The 14,969-nt window shown below is 39.9% G+C and overlaps 1 protein-coding gene across 2 annotated transcripts in view; it reads left to right on the top strand.

Moving 5' to 3' along the window:
- The window catches only part of golm2 (golgi membrane protein 2), a 79,480-nt gene that overhangs the window by 16,746 nt on the left and 47,765 nt on the right, over positions 1-14,969 (top strand). For both annotated transcript variants that reach the window (XM_080214185.1, XM_080214186.1), the window contains exons 3-4: positions 6,548-6,602; positions 13,209-13,311. In XM_080214185.1, coding sequence (XP_080070311.1) covers positions 6,548-6,602; positions 13,209-13,311 — 158 coding nt within the window. The remainder of the gene's footprint in view (positions 1-6,547; positions 6,603-13,208; positions 13,312-14,969) is intronic.

Raw genomic sequence — 14,969 nt, 5'->3', positions numbered from 1 at the left:
ATGGTGGGTACTATGCATTCAAAATTTTTTTTTTTAAAATTAACTTCATCATTATTATTAAAGTTCTGTTTAACTAGATTAATTTATTGTCTTGATTGCTTAATATTTTGAATTGACTCTTTACAGGGGCTCCAACTTAACTCAGCTGTGTAGTTCCAGAATTTTCTGTTCTAATTAAGTTTGCTACTCCTGACTTATGTTCCTGACAAAGCTAATTTTTATATTTTTGATTGAGAAACACTACCTTACATATACAGACATGCTGTCTTTCTCTTTTTGTAAAATAGTGTTTAGTCTATCCTAATAAACCTGGAGGCAGTAGTTTGACTTGAAAGCCTGCTGCTGCTAGCACAAGTTACAGAAGAAAAACATGCGGCCAAAAAACAAAGGGACAAATTTATATCCAATATCCGTTTAAAGCTAACCTTTTAAATGGCTGGCTCTAACACTGCACCCCACAGTTACCATTTATCCAAATTATATAGACTTACAGCACGTGCTGATGTGAACTCTGATCTTTCTTGCATAGCATAATGGTACAGCTTCTTTTCATACAGAGAAGCAAAGAAGACAAAACTAGAGCTTGGGTTTAAAAACTAATTTCTTGCCACAGTACAGAATTGAGAATTAAAATAAACAAGTGCTGTGGTATGGAGGATCTGATCAGTGTTTTTGTTTTGGATTAAATATTTTTACAGTTGGTCATGTATATTCTTTATATTTATAGCTGTAGATCATTGAAAAGTGTTTTTTCCCCTCTAGATATCATTCCTTCAGTCAAAGCTGTCCTTTTTGATTTCTAATCTACCGTTGCTTTGCTATTGTCTGATGTTGCACAGTTTGAATGATAGCTTATTTAAATACCAAAATCAACTAGATTACCTTGTTGAGAATTTTGAAGGACAGTCAACGTTTAGAATGAGCAATTGCTCTCCGGATGAGCAATATGGGAAATCCAAGTGCCCAGTATTGTGTGCAATCATCAAACAGTTTGTCTCCTGAGCTGGTGTCATTTTGTGCCAACTTGCCTGAAATAGCAATTGGGGGCCGATGGATCAGTTTCTGTTTCGGGGCTAGGGGAGCAGATATTGTAACCAACCTTGCACTGCTTCTGCTTTTTAACCAGAATCTGTTATGGGGAGGGAGGGCAGACAATATATAGCTCAGCAAGATGACTTACATGGTTAACACCCCAGCCTTATAATGATAGGCCACTTGGGTGAGGTTCCTGCACTTGTGCGCTGTATCCTAGCGATAATAAATGCATATTTGATGAGTGGTGGGGAACTGGAATAAAGGCAAAAACAGATGCTTTTCCGTAGTTTTTAATGGCACCATAATTGAATTAGACTGAATCTGTTAAATTGTCGCCTACTATGCTCAGTTTATTAGTGCTGAAGTTAAGTCTTGCAAATTATCATAAATATCATTGAAAGCAGTTGAGAGCAATCTAAATATGATATTTGGCGGGGTGATAGATCAATTCAAGAATATTGGAAATCCAAGGGTCTGGGCAAAAAGAAGTCATTACAATCCTTCCTCGTCCTCTTGGGTAATCATGTTATTGTCACTTGGACAATTGTTTTAGTCCAATTAAACTCAGTAAGATCTCAAATTGTTCCTTTTGCATTGAATTGCCTGAATATCACAATATTCAATTCTGTAAACAAGGTACCAATATTTTTGTCATTTGAAGAAAGAGAATTTTGGCAAAAACAGTGACAATTGTTTTGTTTCTCTTCCGCTATTGAACTCTGTCCTGCTTGCATCCAGTTTGACTGGAGACAGTATTGATCTGCACTGTGATTTTATAGCTACACATTTGAAACAAGAGTTCTCATGTTAATGGGTCCTCCCTTAGTATCGGTGATAAATTTATATTTCTTATTGCTTTCTAGTCTTTTCCTTTTAAATCCCCATGGCCTTGGGTGAGAAAGTACTAGTAGCATATACTGCAGCCCATGCCTGGACCTGTTGAAGTTGGTTTCTGTTTGAAGTTGGATAAAGGGGTCTTTCTCAGGATGGTAGCCGGTGACTAGTGGTGTGCCTCAGGGGTCAGTGCTGGGATTTTTCACAATGTACATTAATGATTTAGAGGAAGGAATAACGTGGCTAGAGTGAATGTTGGATCCTTGGAGGACGAGAGGGGGGTTTTAATAGTGGGAAACAAGCAAATGGCTGAGACTTTAAATAAGTTTTTTGTGCCAGTCTTTATGGTGGAGGACACAAATAGCTTACCGAATATTAACGATCGAGGGTTGGTAGGCGGTGAGGCCCTTTAATACAATTACTGTTACTAAAGAGGTAGTGCTTGATAGACTAATGGCACTGAAGGTCGACAAGTCCCCGGTTCCGGATGGAATGCATCCCAGGGTACTAAAGGAAATGGCAGAAGTAATAGCAGATGCGTTAGTAGTTGTCAAAATTCACTGGACTCTGGGGGAAGTGCTGGCTGATTGGAAAACAGCTACTCTTACACCGCTGTTTTAAAAAAAGGAAGTAGACAAAAGGCTGGTAACTACAGGCCAGATAGCTTAATGTCCGTAGTTGGGAAAATGTTGGAATCCATTCTTAAAGAAGAAAAAGCAGGACACCTGGAAAGGAATGGTTTGATCAAGCAGACGCAGCATAGATTCATGAAAGGGAAGTCGTGTTTGACGAATTTACTGGATTTTTATGACGATGTGACTAGTGTGGTTGACAGAGGAGAACCGGAGGATGTGGTGTTTTTAGATTTCCAGAAGGCGTTTGATAAGGTGCCTCACAAAAGGTTGCTGCAGAAGATTAGGGTCCATGGAATTGGGGGTAAAGTGTTAGCATGGATTGAGGATTGGCTATCTAACAGGAAGCAGAGAGTTGGAATAAATGGGTGCTTTTCTGGTTGGCAGTTGGTGACTAGTGACGTGCCGCGGGATCGGTGCTGGGGCCTCAACTGTTTACCATATATATAGATGATCTGGAGGGGGGTGACTGAGTGTAGGGTAACAAAGTTTGCTGATGACATGAAGATGAGTGGGAAAGCGAATTGTGTGGAGGACGCGGAAAGTCTGCAGAGAGATTTGGATAGGCTGAGTGAATGGCCGAGGACCTGGCAGATAGAGTATAACGTTGGCAAATGTGAGGTTATTCACTTTGGAAGAAATAATAGTAAAATGGAATATTATTTAAATGGTGAAAAATTACAACATGCAGAGGAACCTGGAGGTCCTTGTGCATGAATCGCAAAAACTCAGTCTGCAGGTGCAGCAGGTAATTAAGAAGGCGAATGGAATGTTGGACTTTTTTGCGAGGGGGATAGAATATAAAAGCAGGGAGGTCTTGCTGCAGCTGTACAAGGCACTGGTGAGGCCGCAACTAGAGTACTGTGTGCAATTTGGTCCCCTTATTTGCGAAAGGATATATTGGCCTAGGAGGGGTTACAGAGAAGGTTCACCAGGTTGATGCCGGAGATGAGGGGGTTGGCTTATGAGGAAAGATTGAGTAGATTGGGCCTGTACTTGTTGGCGTGTAGAAGGCTGAAGGGTGATCTTATAGACACATAAGATAATGAAGGAGCTAGATAGGATAGAGATTCTTTCCACTTAGAAAGGAAACCAGAACTAGAGGACACAGCCTCAAAATAAGGCGGGGGGGGCGGAGTCAGTTTAGAACAGAGTTGAGGAGGAACTTCTTCTCTGAGGGTAGTGAATCTCTGGAATTCTCTGCCCATTGAAGTGGTGGAGGCTACTTTGTTGAATATGTTTAAGTTATGGGTAGATAGATTTCTGATCGATAGGGGAATTAAGGGTTATGGGGAGCAGGTGGGTCAGTGGAACTGATCCACTTCAGATCAGCCATGATCTTATTGAATGGCGGGGCAGGCTTGAGGGGCTAAATGGCCTACTGCTCCTATTTCTTATGTTCTTATTAAGGAACTATTACTAAATTTGCAGATGATACAAAGATATGTAGAGGGAAAGTAATATTGAGGAAGCAGGGGGGCTGCAGAAGGACTTAGACAGGTTAGGAGAATGGGCAAAGAAGAGACAGATGGTATACAATGTGGAAAAATATGAGGTTATACACTTTGGAAGGAGAAATGGAGGCATACACTTTTCTAAATGGGAAAATGCTTAAGAAATCAGAAGCACTTGGGAGTCATTGATCAAGATTCTCTTAAAGTTAACGTGCAGATTCAGTCAGCAGTTAGGAAGACAAATACAGTATTAGAATTTATGCCGAGAGGATTAGAATGCAAGAGCAGGAATATATGTATAAGACTCTGGTCAGATTCCATTTGGAGTCTTGTGAGCAGTTTTGGACCCCTATCAGAGGAAAGATATGCTGGCCTTGGAAAGGGCCCAGAGGAGGTTCACCAAGAATGATCCCTGGAATGAAGAGCTTGTCATATGAAGGATGGTTGAGGACTCTGGCTCTGTACTTATTGGTGTTTAGAAGGGTGAGGGGGGGATCTTATTGAAACTTACAGGATACTGCAAGGCCTGCGTGGACATGGAAAAAATGTTTCCATTAGTAGGAAAAACTAGAATCAGAAGGCACAACCTCAGGCTAAAGGAACGATCCTTTAAAGCAGAGATGTGGAGGAAATTCTTCAGTCAGAGTGGTGAATCTGTGGAACTCTTTGCCGCAGAAGACTGGAGGCCAGGTCATTGTGTCTTTAAGACAGAGAGAGATAGGTTCTTGATTGATAAGGGGATCAGGCATTGTGGGGAAAAGGTAGGAGAATGGGGATGAGAAAAAAAATCAGCCATGATTGAATGGCAGAACAGACTCGATTGACCAAGTGTCCTAATTCTACTCCTATATATTATGGTCTTCTGGAAGTGGCTGCACAATCTGAACCTGTCTTTCAATCTCCAATGGTTTGAGGGATCTGACACACAAGACAGCTTTTACTGTTTCAATGCTCATTGACTTTATCCAACGTTAAATATTACAAAGTTACCAACATTTTGCCAAAAAATACTGATCAAGTCTTAATGTGCAAAAGGAAATTTGAGAGATTCCACATGCCGCACAAGTATTTACGTGACGCAGGATGGTTGTGGACTGGACTTGTGGAATATTCGTAATTGCATTTATCTGAAGTCCCTTGTGATCAATAAATGTAAATAATTTGAAGCTTCAGGAAGTTTTAAATTTTTTTTAATCAACTGGTGAAATTCAGATCAAACCTTTGGGATATGTACCCTTCCTACTGCACAATTGAGCTCTTGATGTCTGTTCTTACATTGATGGTATTTTCATGTCTTCCCTATACCTTGAGGGAGGAGGTTAATTCACATGCAGCAGTGTAGATGACTCTCTTTCTTAAATGTTTTGCCTCACACTTGTGTGTATGTGTTTTCAGATTTTCTAGTCACTGGTAATGTGGGAGAACACCTTGCTGACCTAGTTTAAAACTACTCCCTTACCTTGTGTGAGGGGTGGTGTTTGAAATGTAAATAGTCTGAGGTAGAATTTGTTTCCTGATGCAATAAATGCATTCCACTATTTCTTTTCCTGAACTAATTGGTAGCAGGTTCTGATCTTAAAATAAAGATAATATACAGCATTTTAACAGGAAAAATGTCAACTTGATGGCAATATTGCCAAAGCTGGGAGTTGGGGATTTTGTAGCAATTTTTACACCATGTTCTCTGTGCCATGTAATGTAATTTCACTGTCTAAATGAAATGTTTCTTAGTAATGGTAATGTCTGTCAGTGACAGTGTTTCATTTGTGAATGTGCCTAGTTGTTGAATGAGGTTATAATGTTTACCACATGCCAAATATGATTTTAGCCAAGTTGTTTCCCTTAGCTAGATCCTGATGAGGCACTACACACCAGTTAATAGCAATTGTGGTGCAAATAGTTGGACTGAAAGAGAAGGTGACAGAAGTGTTTGATCTGAAAATGAAGATAATCTAACGTCAGCAAAAAGCAAAAAAAAGTGGATGTTGGCAATTTTAGGAAAATGGATAATGCAGGAAATATTCAATAGGTCAGCCAGCATACATGGAAGAAACAAAACAGTTAACATTTCTGATATCACAAGAACTAGTGGAGTGTATGCCTCAAATGCAAACTTGTCTATTTCTCCACAAGTGCTAATCGACTTGCTGAATATTTCCAATATCTTGTTGATGCTTAGTTTTACATTAGATTTAGAAAACCAGAGTTCAAATCTCAATTTGTAATCTAGGTTTTCCAGTGTCAAACTTTACCTATCTCAGCAAAAATGTTCTGAAGAATGAGGATAATATTGATCTGATTATGCTTTTGGGAACCCACAAGATTGGAGATTCTCAACATAACAAAATTAGGCCTTGGAATACTGCATAAACTAGCTGAGTCATTTGGAAATTGAAGGATGCTTGAGTTAATATTGTTGAAGCTTTAAGTGAACCTTGCGTTGTTGGTTTTATTCATAGAGGTCGCTTTTTGACATTGGTTGCCATCCTGAAATCATTTAAACTATGAAAAATTCAAATGTTTGAGAAAGGCACACTGTGTTATCTACCCATAAAACAGAAATTCACAATTATTTTTCTTTTTTCCTCCAAGGTTAAATTTCAGAATAATATAACAGATCAGCTGTCTTTGATCCATCGGTTACAAGGTAAGACTGAAGGAATTGATCATTTTTAGTCTACTGCTAAGTTTTGACATTTTGGCTACAAATGTAGCTTACCAACCTTAATACTATTCTTGGTACCTATGCTATCCTAAAATATTCTCAGTATTACTTTATAATGCAATAGTGCCCTAGTTACCTTAATCTTAATAGTAACGTGAATTTTTCCATGCTGGCATTTTGATCATTTGAATCTTTTTAATCTGTGAACAGATTGCTGTAAAGCTCAATTCGTTCATAGATGTACTTTAGAGATGGAAACCTGCTACCCTGAACTTGGCTTAATATGTGACTCCAAATCCACAGTAATGTGGTTGACTCTTGCCTGTGCACTGGGCATTTGGTGTTGGCTTTTTCGGCGATGCCCAAAATCTTGAGGGGGAAAAACTAGTTTCATTTGTACCTTCATGCAATTTCTAACTCTACTATATATCAATACACTTCCCCACTTTCGTAGCATCAAAAGGATTCAGGGGGGCCTTTTGAGACGTCAGTGGAAAATTACTAGAATTGGCTAGGGTGGAAGACCCTCTTTTAACCCCTTGGTGATTGTTATTGCTATTGTGCAGAGTAAAACAACCAGTATGAAAATAATTCTTTTGCAATTAAGAGCCTTGATAAGCTGCATTTTAGCATAGTTGAAGTATAGTACAAGGTCTTACATAACAGACTACTATGTAAAGTTAAAAGCACATGGGATTGCAGGTAATGTCTTGAGATGGATAGAAAGCTGGTTAGCAGATAGGAAGCAAAGAGTAGGCATAAATAGGTCTTCTTCTGATTGGCAGTCTGTGACTAGTGGGGTTCTACAGGGACTTGTGCTAGGTTCCCAACTGTTCCCATTATATCTTAATGATTTGGAAAATGGAAATGAATGAATTATCTCAATTGGCAGATGATACAAAGTTCAGTGGAAGGGTGAGCTGAGACGAGGATGCAGAGGTGCTTCAACATGACATGGACAGGCTGAGTGTGCGTGGGCATTTGCATGGTAGATGCAGTATAATGTGGATAAATGTGAGATTATACACTTTGGTAGCAATAATAGGGAGACATTACCTGAATGAATGTAAATTGAGAGCGGTAGATACTCAGAGACCTTGGTGACCTTGTGCATCACTGAAAGTAAACGTGCAGGTATAAGAGGCAGTAAAGAGGACAAATGGTATGTTGGCCTTCAGAGTGAGAGGATTTGAGGATAGGGATAGGGATCTTTTGCTGCAATTGTATAGGGCATTGGTGAGGCCACACCTGAAGCATTGTGTGCAGTTTTATCTGAGGAATGATGTCTTTGCTATAGAGGGAACACAGCAAAGGTTACCAGGCTGATTCCTGGGATGGCAAGTCTGTCATATGAGGAGAGGCTAAATTGTTAGAATAAAATTCACTGGCGTTTAGAAGACTGAGGGGGAATCTCATAGAAACTTATAAAGTTCTAACGGGTTAGATAGGGTACAGTCAGATAAAATGTTCCCATTGGTGGGGAAGTCCAGAACTAGGGGTCGTAGTTTGAGGAAAAGAGGTAATCCTTTTTGGACTGAGGTGAAGAGAAATTTTTTCACCAGAGGATGGTGAATGTGTGGAAAGTAGTTGAGGCCAAAACATTGTCTGATTTCAAGAAGAAATTACATATAGCTCTTGGGGGCAAAAGGAATTAAGGGATGGGGCGGGGGGAGGAGATCAGGATATGGAATTTGATGATCAAAATGAATGGCGGAGCAGGCTCAAAGGGCTGAATGGCCTACTCCTACATTTTGTTTCTGTTTCCCATTCTTGATGTCCAGAGGCTTTGTGCTAATTGTGAATGTTTAAATTTTAGAGGAGAACGCATCGCATAGGCAAAGTCTGCCACCTGTTCACTGTCTAAATTTAAACAGTCTTTCCAGTTGTTGGAACCGGTGAAATTCCACCTCAGTAAAAACTGGAATGTTTAGAGAGGAAATAAAAGGGGAGGAGGAGTTGGGCAAGGCCAGATTACACACACATTCTCCAACTTTGATTCAAACTGAATTCTTCCTGATCTTTTTCCTCCTTGTCCAATCCTCCACATACTCCCCACCCAAAACACCACACCTCGATCCTTGACCCTTCCGATTCACTCTGTCACTAAAAGTTTCCAGTTCCCTGACCCATATTGTCTCCTGTTCACCATTGATGCCCAATCTGGGGACACCCCTTCCCAAACAATTTGAGAGCAAAATTCACCCTTGTTTGCTGAACTTATTCTCTTGTTGAAGAATTTCTCCTTTAATTCATCTCACTCCTTCCAAATAAAAGGTGTTGCTGTGGGTACTGCATGGAGCTCGGCTATACTGCTTTGTTCCAGCTGTTTCCTCCCACTGGCTTCTGCTGCTACCTTGATTACACCTCCTTGCAGGTCATTGTCCTACAACATTAAAATCAGTTTCCCTCTCCATGGATGCTGCCTGTCCTGCTGAATATTTCCCAGAATTTTCTGTCTTTTAGTTTTTTTTTACTTCAAACTTGTTGATTTGTAGCATTTTCATTCACAAATGATTAACGTTATTGCACTGCTATCCCACACTTCTATGGAATATGGAAACTGCAATGAAGCTATCTATTCAAGATGATCACTTCTAATATAGTAGCCTATGTCAAGGAACAAAGATCAGTGCAGCACAGGAACAGGCTCTTCGGCCCTCTAAGCCTGTGCGATCATGTTGTATCCCTGTATACCCCGTCTGTTCATGCGTCTATCCAGATAAGCCTTAAATATCATTCACGTATCTGCCTCAACCACCTCACTTGGCTGTGCATTTCAGGCCCCCAGCACGCTCTGTGTAAAAAAAAAAACACAAAACTTCCCCTGCATATCTCCACTGAACATTTTCCCCCTTTACCCTGAACTTGTGCCCTCTTGTGATTGCCTTTCTGCCCTGGGGAAAAGATTTCCAACCATTCACCCTATCTATAACCCTCATAATTTTTTAAACTTCCATCAGGTTGCCCCTCATCTTTCCAGGGAGAACAATCCCAATTTATTCGATCTCTCTTCATAGCTACTACCTTCCATACCAGACAACATCCTGGTAAACCTTCTCTACTCCCTCCAAAGTCTTCATGTCCTTCTGTAGTGTGGTGACCAGAATTGGACACAGCATTCCAAATGTGGCCTAACCAACATTTTATATAACTAACATAATTAGTCAACTTTTATACTTGATGCCCTGGTCAATGAAGGCAAGCATGCCACATGCTTTCTTCACCACCTTTTTCACTTGTGCTGCCACTTTTAAGGACCTGTGGACCCGCACCAGATCTGCGAGTCTATGCTCCTGATGGTTCTGCCATTTATTTTATAGCTCCCACCTGAATTGGATCTACCAAAATGCATCATTTCATATTTGGCTGGATTAAATTCCATCTGCCATTTCTCTGCCCAATTTTCCAGCCTATATCTTGCTGTATTCTCTGACAAACTTCATCACTATCTGCAACTCCTCCAGCAATCATATTATCATGAATATGTAGGAACAGGAGAGAAAGCCATTCATCCCTTTGAGTCTTTCTGCTGTGAGTACTTTTGCATAAGTCCTTCCTGTTTTTGTAATGAACCGTTGCATGAAAATGAAGATGGATAGCCATGTACAGCTTTGAATGGGGGCAATCTCGTGTATAATACCATCTCCACAATACCTCTTATGGTTTTCCTTTGTATCTGTGCTTGATCCTATGGTTTGTTGTGGGTTTCCATTCAGAGTTCTGGAACTGTCTTCCCTCTTGATTTAAAGAGTGGTTATTATCTTTTTTAGGTGGTGATGTAGTGACAATATAGATGTTTGGGAAATTTATGGAACTCTTGCACATGATTTCCAGGGAGAGAGAGATTTCCTAGCAAGATAAACTAATCTGGGTCTGTATTTGTTGAGAGTTTAAAAAAGTGAAGGTTGGCCTTATTCAAACATAAAACCCTGAAGGGGCTTGACAGGTTAGATGATCTGTTTTCACTCGTGGGAGAGTTTTGAACAAGGGGACATAGCTACAAGATAAAGGGCTGGTCATTTGAAACTGAGGTGCGTAGAAATTTTTTCTGCCAGAGGGTGTTGAATCTATAGAGTTCCCTGCCCAAAAAGTTAGTGGAGGCATTAGAAGTATTTAAAGTAGATGGATAAATATTTGATAGATCGAGGAATAGAGGGCTATTGGGAAATGGCTCGGAAAAGCAGTTGAAGCCAGCAATAGATCAGCCCTGATAGCACTGAATAGTGGGGCAGGCTTGAAAGGCCTGGTTACCAATTCCCGCGTCTGTTTCTTGTAATTTTTCAAACGAGAAGGCCTGTTGCATGTGATAAAATTAAACTAAAATTATTCTCTGATCTAAATATTAATTGATACTGCCCATGCAGCTTCTGTGCAATATTACTCTGAATTGAGAAATATTAGTCCAGGCTTATACCAGGTCATAATTGTAGATGGATCGCTTGATGAGACAGACTCCCTATTAGAGATCTTCAATTACGACACCTGCCTCTCACAACTGCTGTCACTCCACTTGTCTATTATTGAAATTTAATTAAACTTTAAAAATTATATCCATTCTATAGAGATTCTTTACAAAACCTTCACCCTTTGCCGGCTGTTTGTAGCCAAGACTTGGCCGTAAGCATTCTCCTGATACTGCAAGGCGGTAGGGTGCAAGGTCGTAGAAGCAGTTGTTCATGTGGCAAATTCTATCCTGAATGTTTCCTAACATTATGTTGTATAATTGTACGCACCTGGGAACAGTCCGTCTACACTATTCACAAATAAATATTTGCCTTCACAGCCTGAAATGTTAACTCACTGCACAGATGATGCCTGACTTGCTAAGTGATTCCAGCATTTTCTGTTTTTACTTCTGATTTCCAGCATCAGTGGTATTTTGCTTTTATGTCGTTGTAATGATATGTGGTATTAAAGGGGACAATAAGGAAAAGAGGGAAAAAAGTGTATTTAAAAAAATAAAATAAGTAAATTAGTATTTTTTCCTCTTCATTCAAGGGATGTGGGGGCATAGTGGTATTGTCACTCGACTAGTAATCCATTGAACCTGGGTAGTTCTCTGGGAATCCTGGTTTGAGCCCCACTATGGCAGATGGAACTTGTTTCTCAACCCTCTCATCCTGACTCCCTGATCAATCTAGGGGTCACAGCTTGAGACATTAAAATGGGGTCACATTGGGAAAATGTTTGGCGAGCAAGAGATTTTTTTCATGATGACAATGAAATGATTGTTGTTAAAACCCCATCTGGTGTACTAATCCCCTTTTTGGGAAGGAAATCTGTCCTTACCTGGTCTGATCTGCATGTGACTCCAGACCCGCAGCAATGTGGTTGACTCATAAATGGCCTCTCAAGCCACAGCTCAGTGGAAGTGAGGGATTCGCAATGCTGGCCCAGCCCACTTTCCATGAGGGCTTCACTGGTCAGGTCAACATTTTATTGCCCTTGAGAAGATGCTAGTGAGCAGCCTTGAACTGTGGCAGTCTGTGGTGTAGGTACACCCACAGTATTGTCGAAGAGAAAGTTGCAGCATTTTGATCGATTGATGGTAAAGGAACATTGATGTATTTTCTAGTCTGGTTGGTGAGTGGTTTGGAGGGGAACTTCCAGGTGATGTGTTTCCATGTATCTGCTGCCCTGGCCCTTCTAGATGATAGAGGTTATGGGTTTGGCAGGTGCAGTTTAAGGAGCCTTGGTGAGTTCTTGTAGATGGTACATGCTGCTGCTGCTCCTGTATATTGGTGGTAGGAGTTGATGTTTGTGGATAGGTGCCAATCAGGTGTGCAGCATTATCCTGGATGGTGTCAAGCTCTTGCGTATTCCATCACACTCCTGACTTGTGCCTTGTAGATGATGGATAGTCTTTGGTAAGTCAAAGTTAGTTGGTGTCCATAGGGTCCCTAGCCTGTGACCTGCTATTGTAACAGTAGCATTTTTAAAGCTAATCTAGTCAAGTTTCTGGTGAATTGTAACTCTGTTAAAGGGAGGCAATGGCATAGTGGTACTATCACTACACAAGTAATCCAGAGACCCAGGGTAATGCTCTGGCATTGGGTTTGAATCTTACCACAGCAGGTATTTGAATTTGATGAAAATCTGGAATTAAAATCTTAATGACCATGAAAACATCGTCAATACCATCTGATTCACTACTATGCCATTTTACCTGGTCTGGCCTACATATGACTTCAGATTGACAGCAATGTGTATGACTCTTAAATGCTATCTTGAACAGAGTAACTTGCTAGGTCATTTCAAAGGGAATTAGGATAATAAGTGCTGAAAAAATTTTTTAAAAATGTTTTGTGTAAAGTCTTCCATATCAACACAGGTGTTCCACATGCAATCCACTTGCTCCAATAACACCCAAGTTGGAGCAAATGTGCTCAAAGGGTGCTTTTGGACTGCACTCAAATATACACTGAAGCCCTTTTTGCCTTGATAACACCCCAAAACCACTTCAAATTCTTGTGCAAGTGACCCCTAAGTGCATCCATCAATTTTATTCTGTGGCCAGGTTTTTCCTGTATTATGGTATTGTTGCCCCAATAATATTTGGTTCAGTTGAAGTGTTTTTCTCCTACACAGAACAGCTCACTGAGTTGCGACAAGAGTACATCAGGCAGGATGAACAGCTGCAAGAGTACCGGAAGAACTCCACTTCCTTGGAGAAGAAACTAGAATATGAGAGGTGAAGTACTCATTCCAAATACAGATTCTAAATAATGAAACCTTGGAGGAGCTTCTCTGGTCTCCCTACAGCGTGTTCCTTACGATGGAAGTGGTGTGCTGTTTGTCAGTGGCAGGATCTTATCCTGCCACTAACAATGGGATTCCCATTGACTGCACCTCATGGTGCTGAGAAACCTGCAGTGGGGGTTGGCTAAACGTATAAATGGAATTCACCAAGAGAACGTTGAGCTTAATTTACTTGTGGTTTTGGATGTGTGGTTTCCGCATGGACTGCACAGTAACATTGTAAATCTATTCAAAAAGAGCATGCCTATGATTTTACTGTACTTACTGACAACTATAATGCTTCCCTTTCTGATATTAATTCCTCATTAACCACGAGCTAGTCATTAAACAGAAATAAATATTTACATCACAAAGTTGAATTTTTCACTTGATCCTATGTTTTGAAACATTTTCCCCTTTTTGATCATTTTCGGGCTTACTTTGTTTTTTTCTGTTTTATCTATTTCTTTGCTGTGGTTGTAAGTTTATATTGATGAATCCTGTAGTACCATTTGACATTTGATTGTGAAAATGCTGATACAACCCTAGTCAACAAGAGACTATTTCTAATGATCTATTAACCCAAAATATTGGGATGGAAGGGAGAAATTAGAACATTTTTCTCTGGCTCTTATTCTATCTGAATTGTATGCATTAAAAGAATAGTGCAAAAAATAAATCCATTTAACAGAATTGTAAGTGACAGCCTCCCATCCATTGCTTCTGTCTTTGCTTCCCACTGCATTGGAAAAGCAGTCAGCATAATCATGGACTCCTCGCATCCTGGACATGCTCTCTTCCACCTTCTTCTGTCAGGGGGAAAAAGATACGAAAGTCTGACATCACATACCAACCAATTCAAGAACGGCTTCTTCCCTGCTGATGTCAGACTTTTGAATAGACTTAACTTGCATTAAGTTGATCTTTTTCTACACCCTAACTATGACTAACACTAAATTCTGCATTCTGTCATTTCCTTCTCTATGAGCGGTATGCTTTGTATGGCACGCAAGAAACTATTTTTCACTGTTAATACTTGTGACAATAATAAATCGAATCAGCAGCAGTTTTTTTTTTAAGACAAGAAGGTAATGCTGTCTATGAACTTTGCAAAAACATTGACATGTAACTGTATCTTAAGTGGCATGGGGCACACTAGTTAATGAATATTTGTAATGGGAGGTGAATTAGGGTTAGGGTTGTAACCAAGCTTGTGAATGCTTTGATGTAACCAGAAAAATTGGCTGTTGAGGTAGGGGAATAGATTAGGAGAGGACATGATTCAGGTCTTTACTCAAGATTGTATCTGAGGTCAAAGTAACTCTGCTTGCATGAATATTCTGTATTATTACCATTTTAAAGGACATAAATACACAATTGTAAAGCCTGAAGTGAGACCAGAACTCAATTTTTAATGGAAATGGTTGAAAGCTGCATTGATTGACATCTTAAAAGAAAGTCAAACTTGGATAAAGATATAATCAAAAACTCTGCAGAACACAATGCTCTGTCTGGAAAAAATCATGGAAGTATCAGCTGTGGATTGTAAGATGCTATAACTGAATATAGGATTGAAATTTTAAGTTGTAGTTTTCTGACTCTTTCCCGTAG

Source organism: Carcharhinus amblyrhynchos, chromosome 28, assembly GCF_965287045.1.
Source record: "Carcharhinus amblyrhynchos chromosome 28, sCarAmb.v2.hapA, whole genome shotgun sequence".
Lineage (NCBI taxonomy): Eukaryota > Metazoa > Chordata > Chondrichthyes > Carcharhiniformes > Carcharhinidae > Carcharhinus > Carcharhinus amblyrhynchos.
This window is presented reverse-complemented; position numbering and strand designations above follow the sequence as displayed.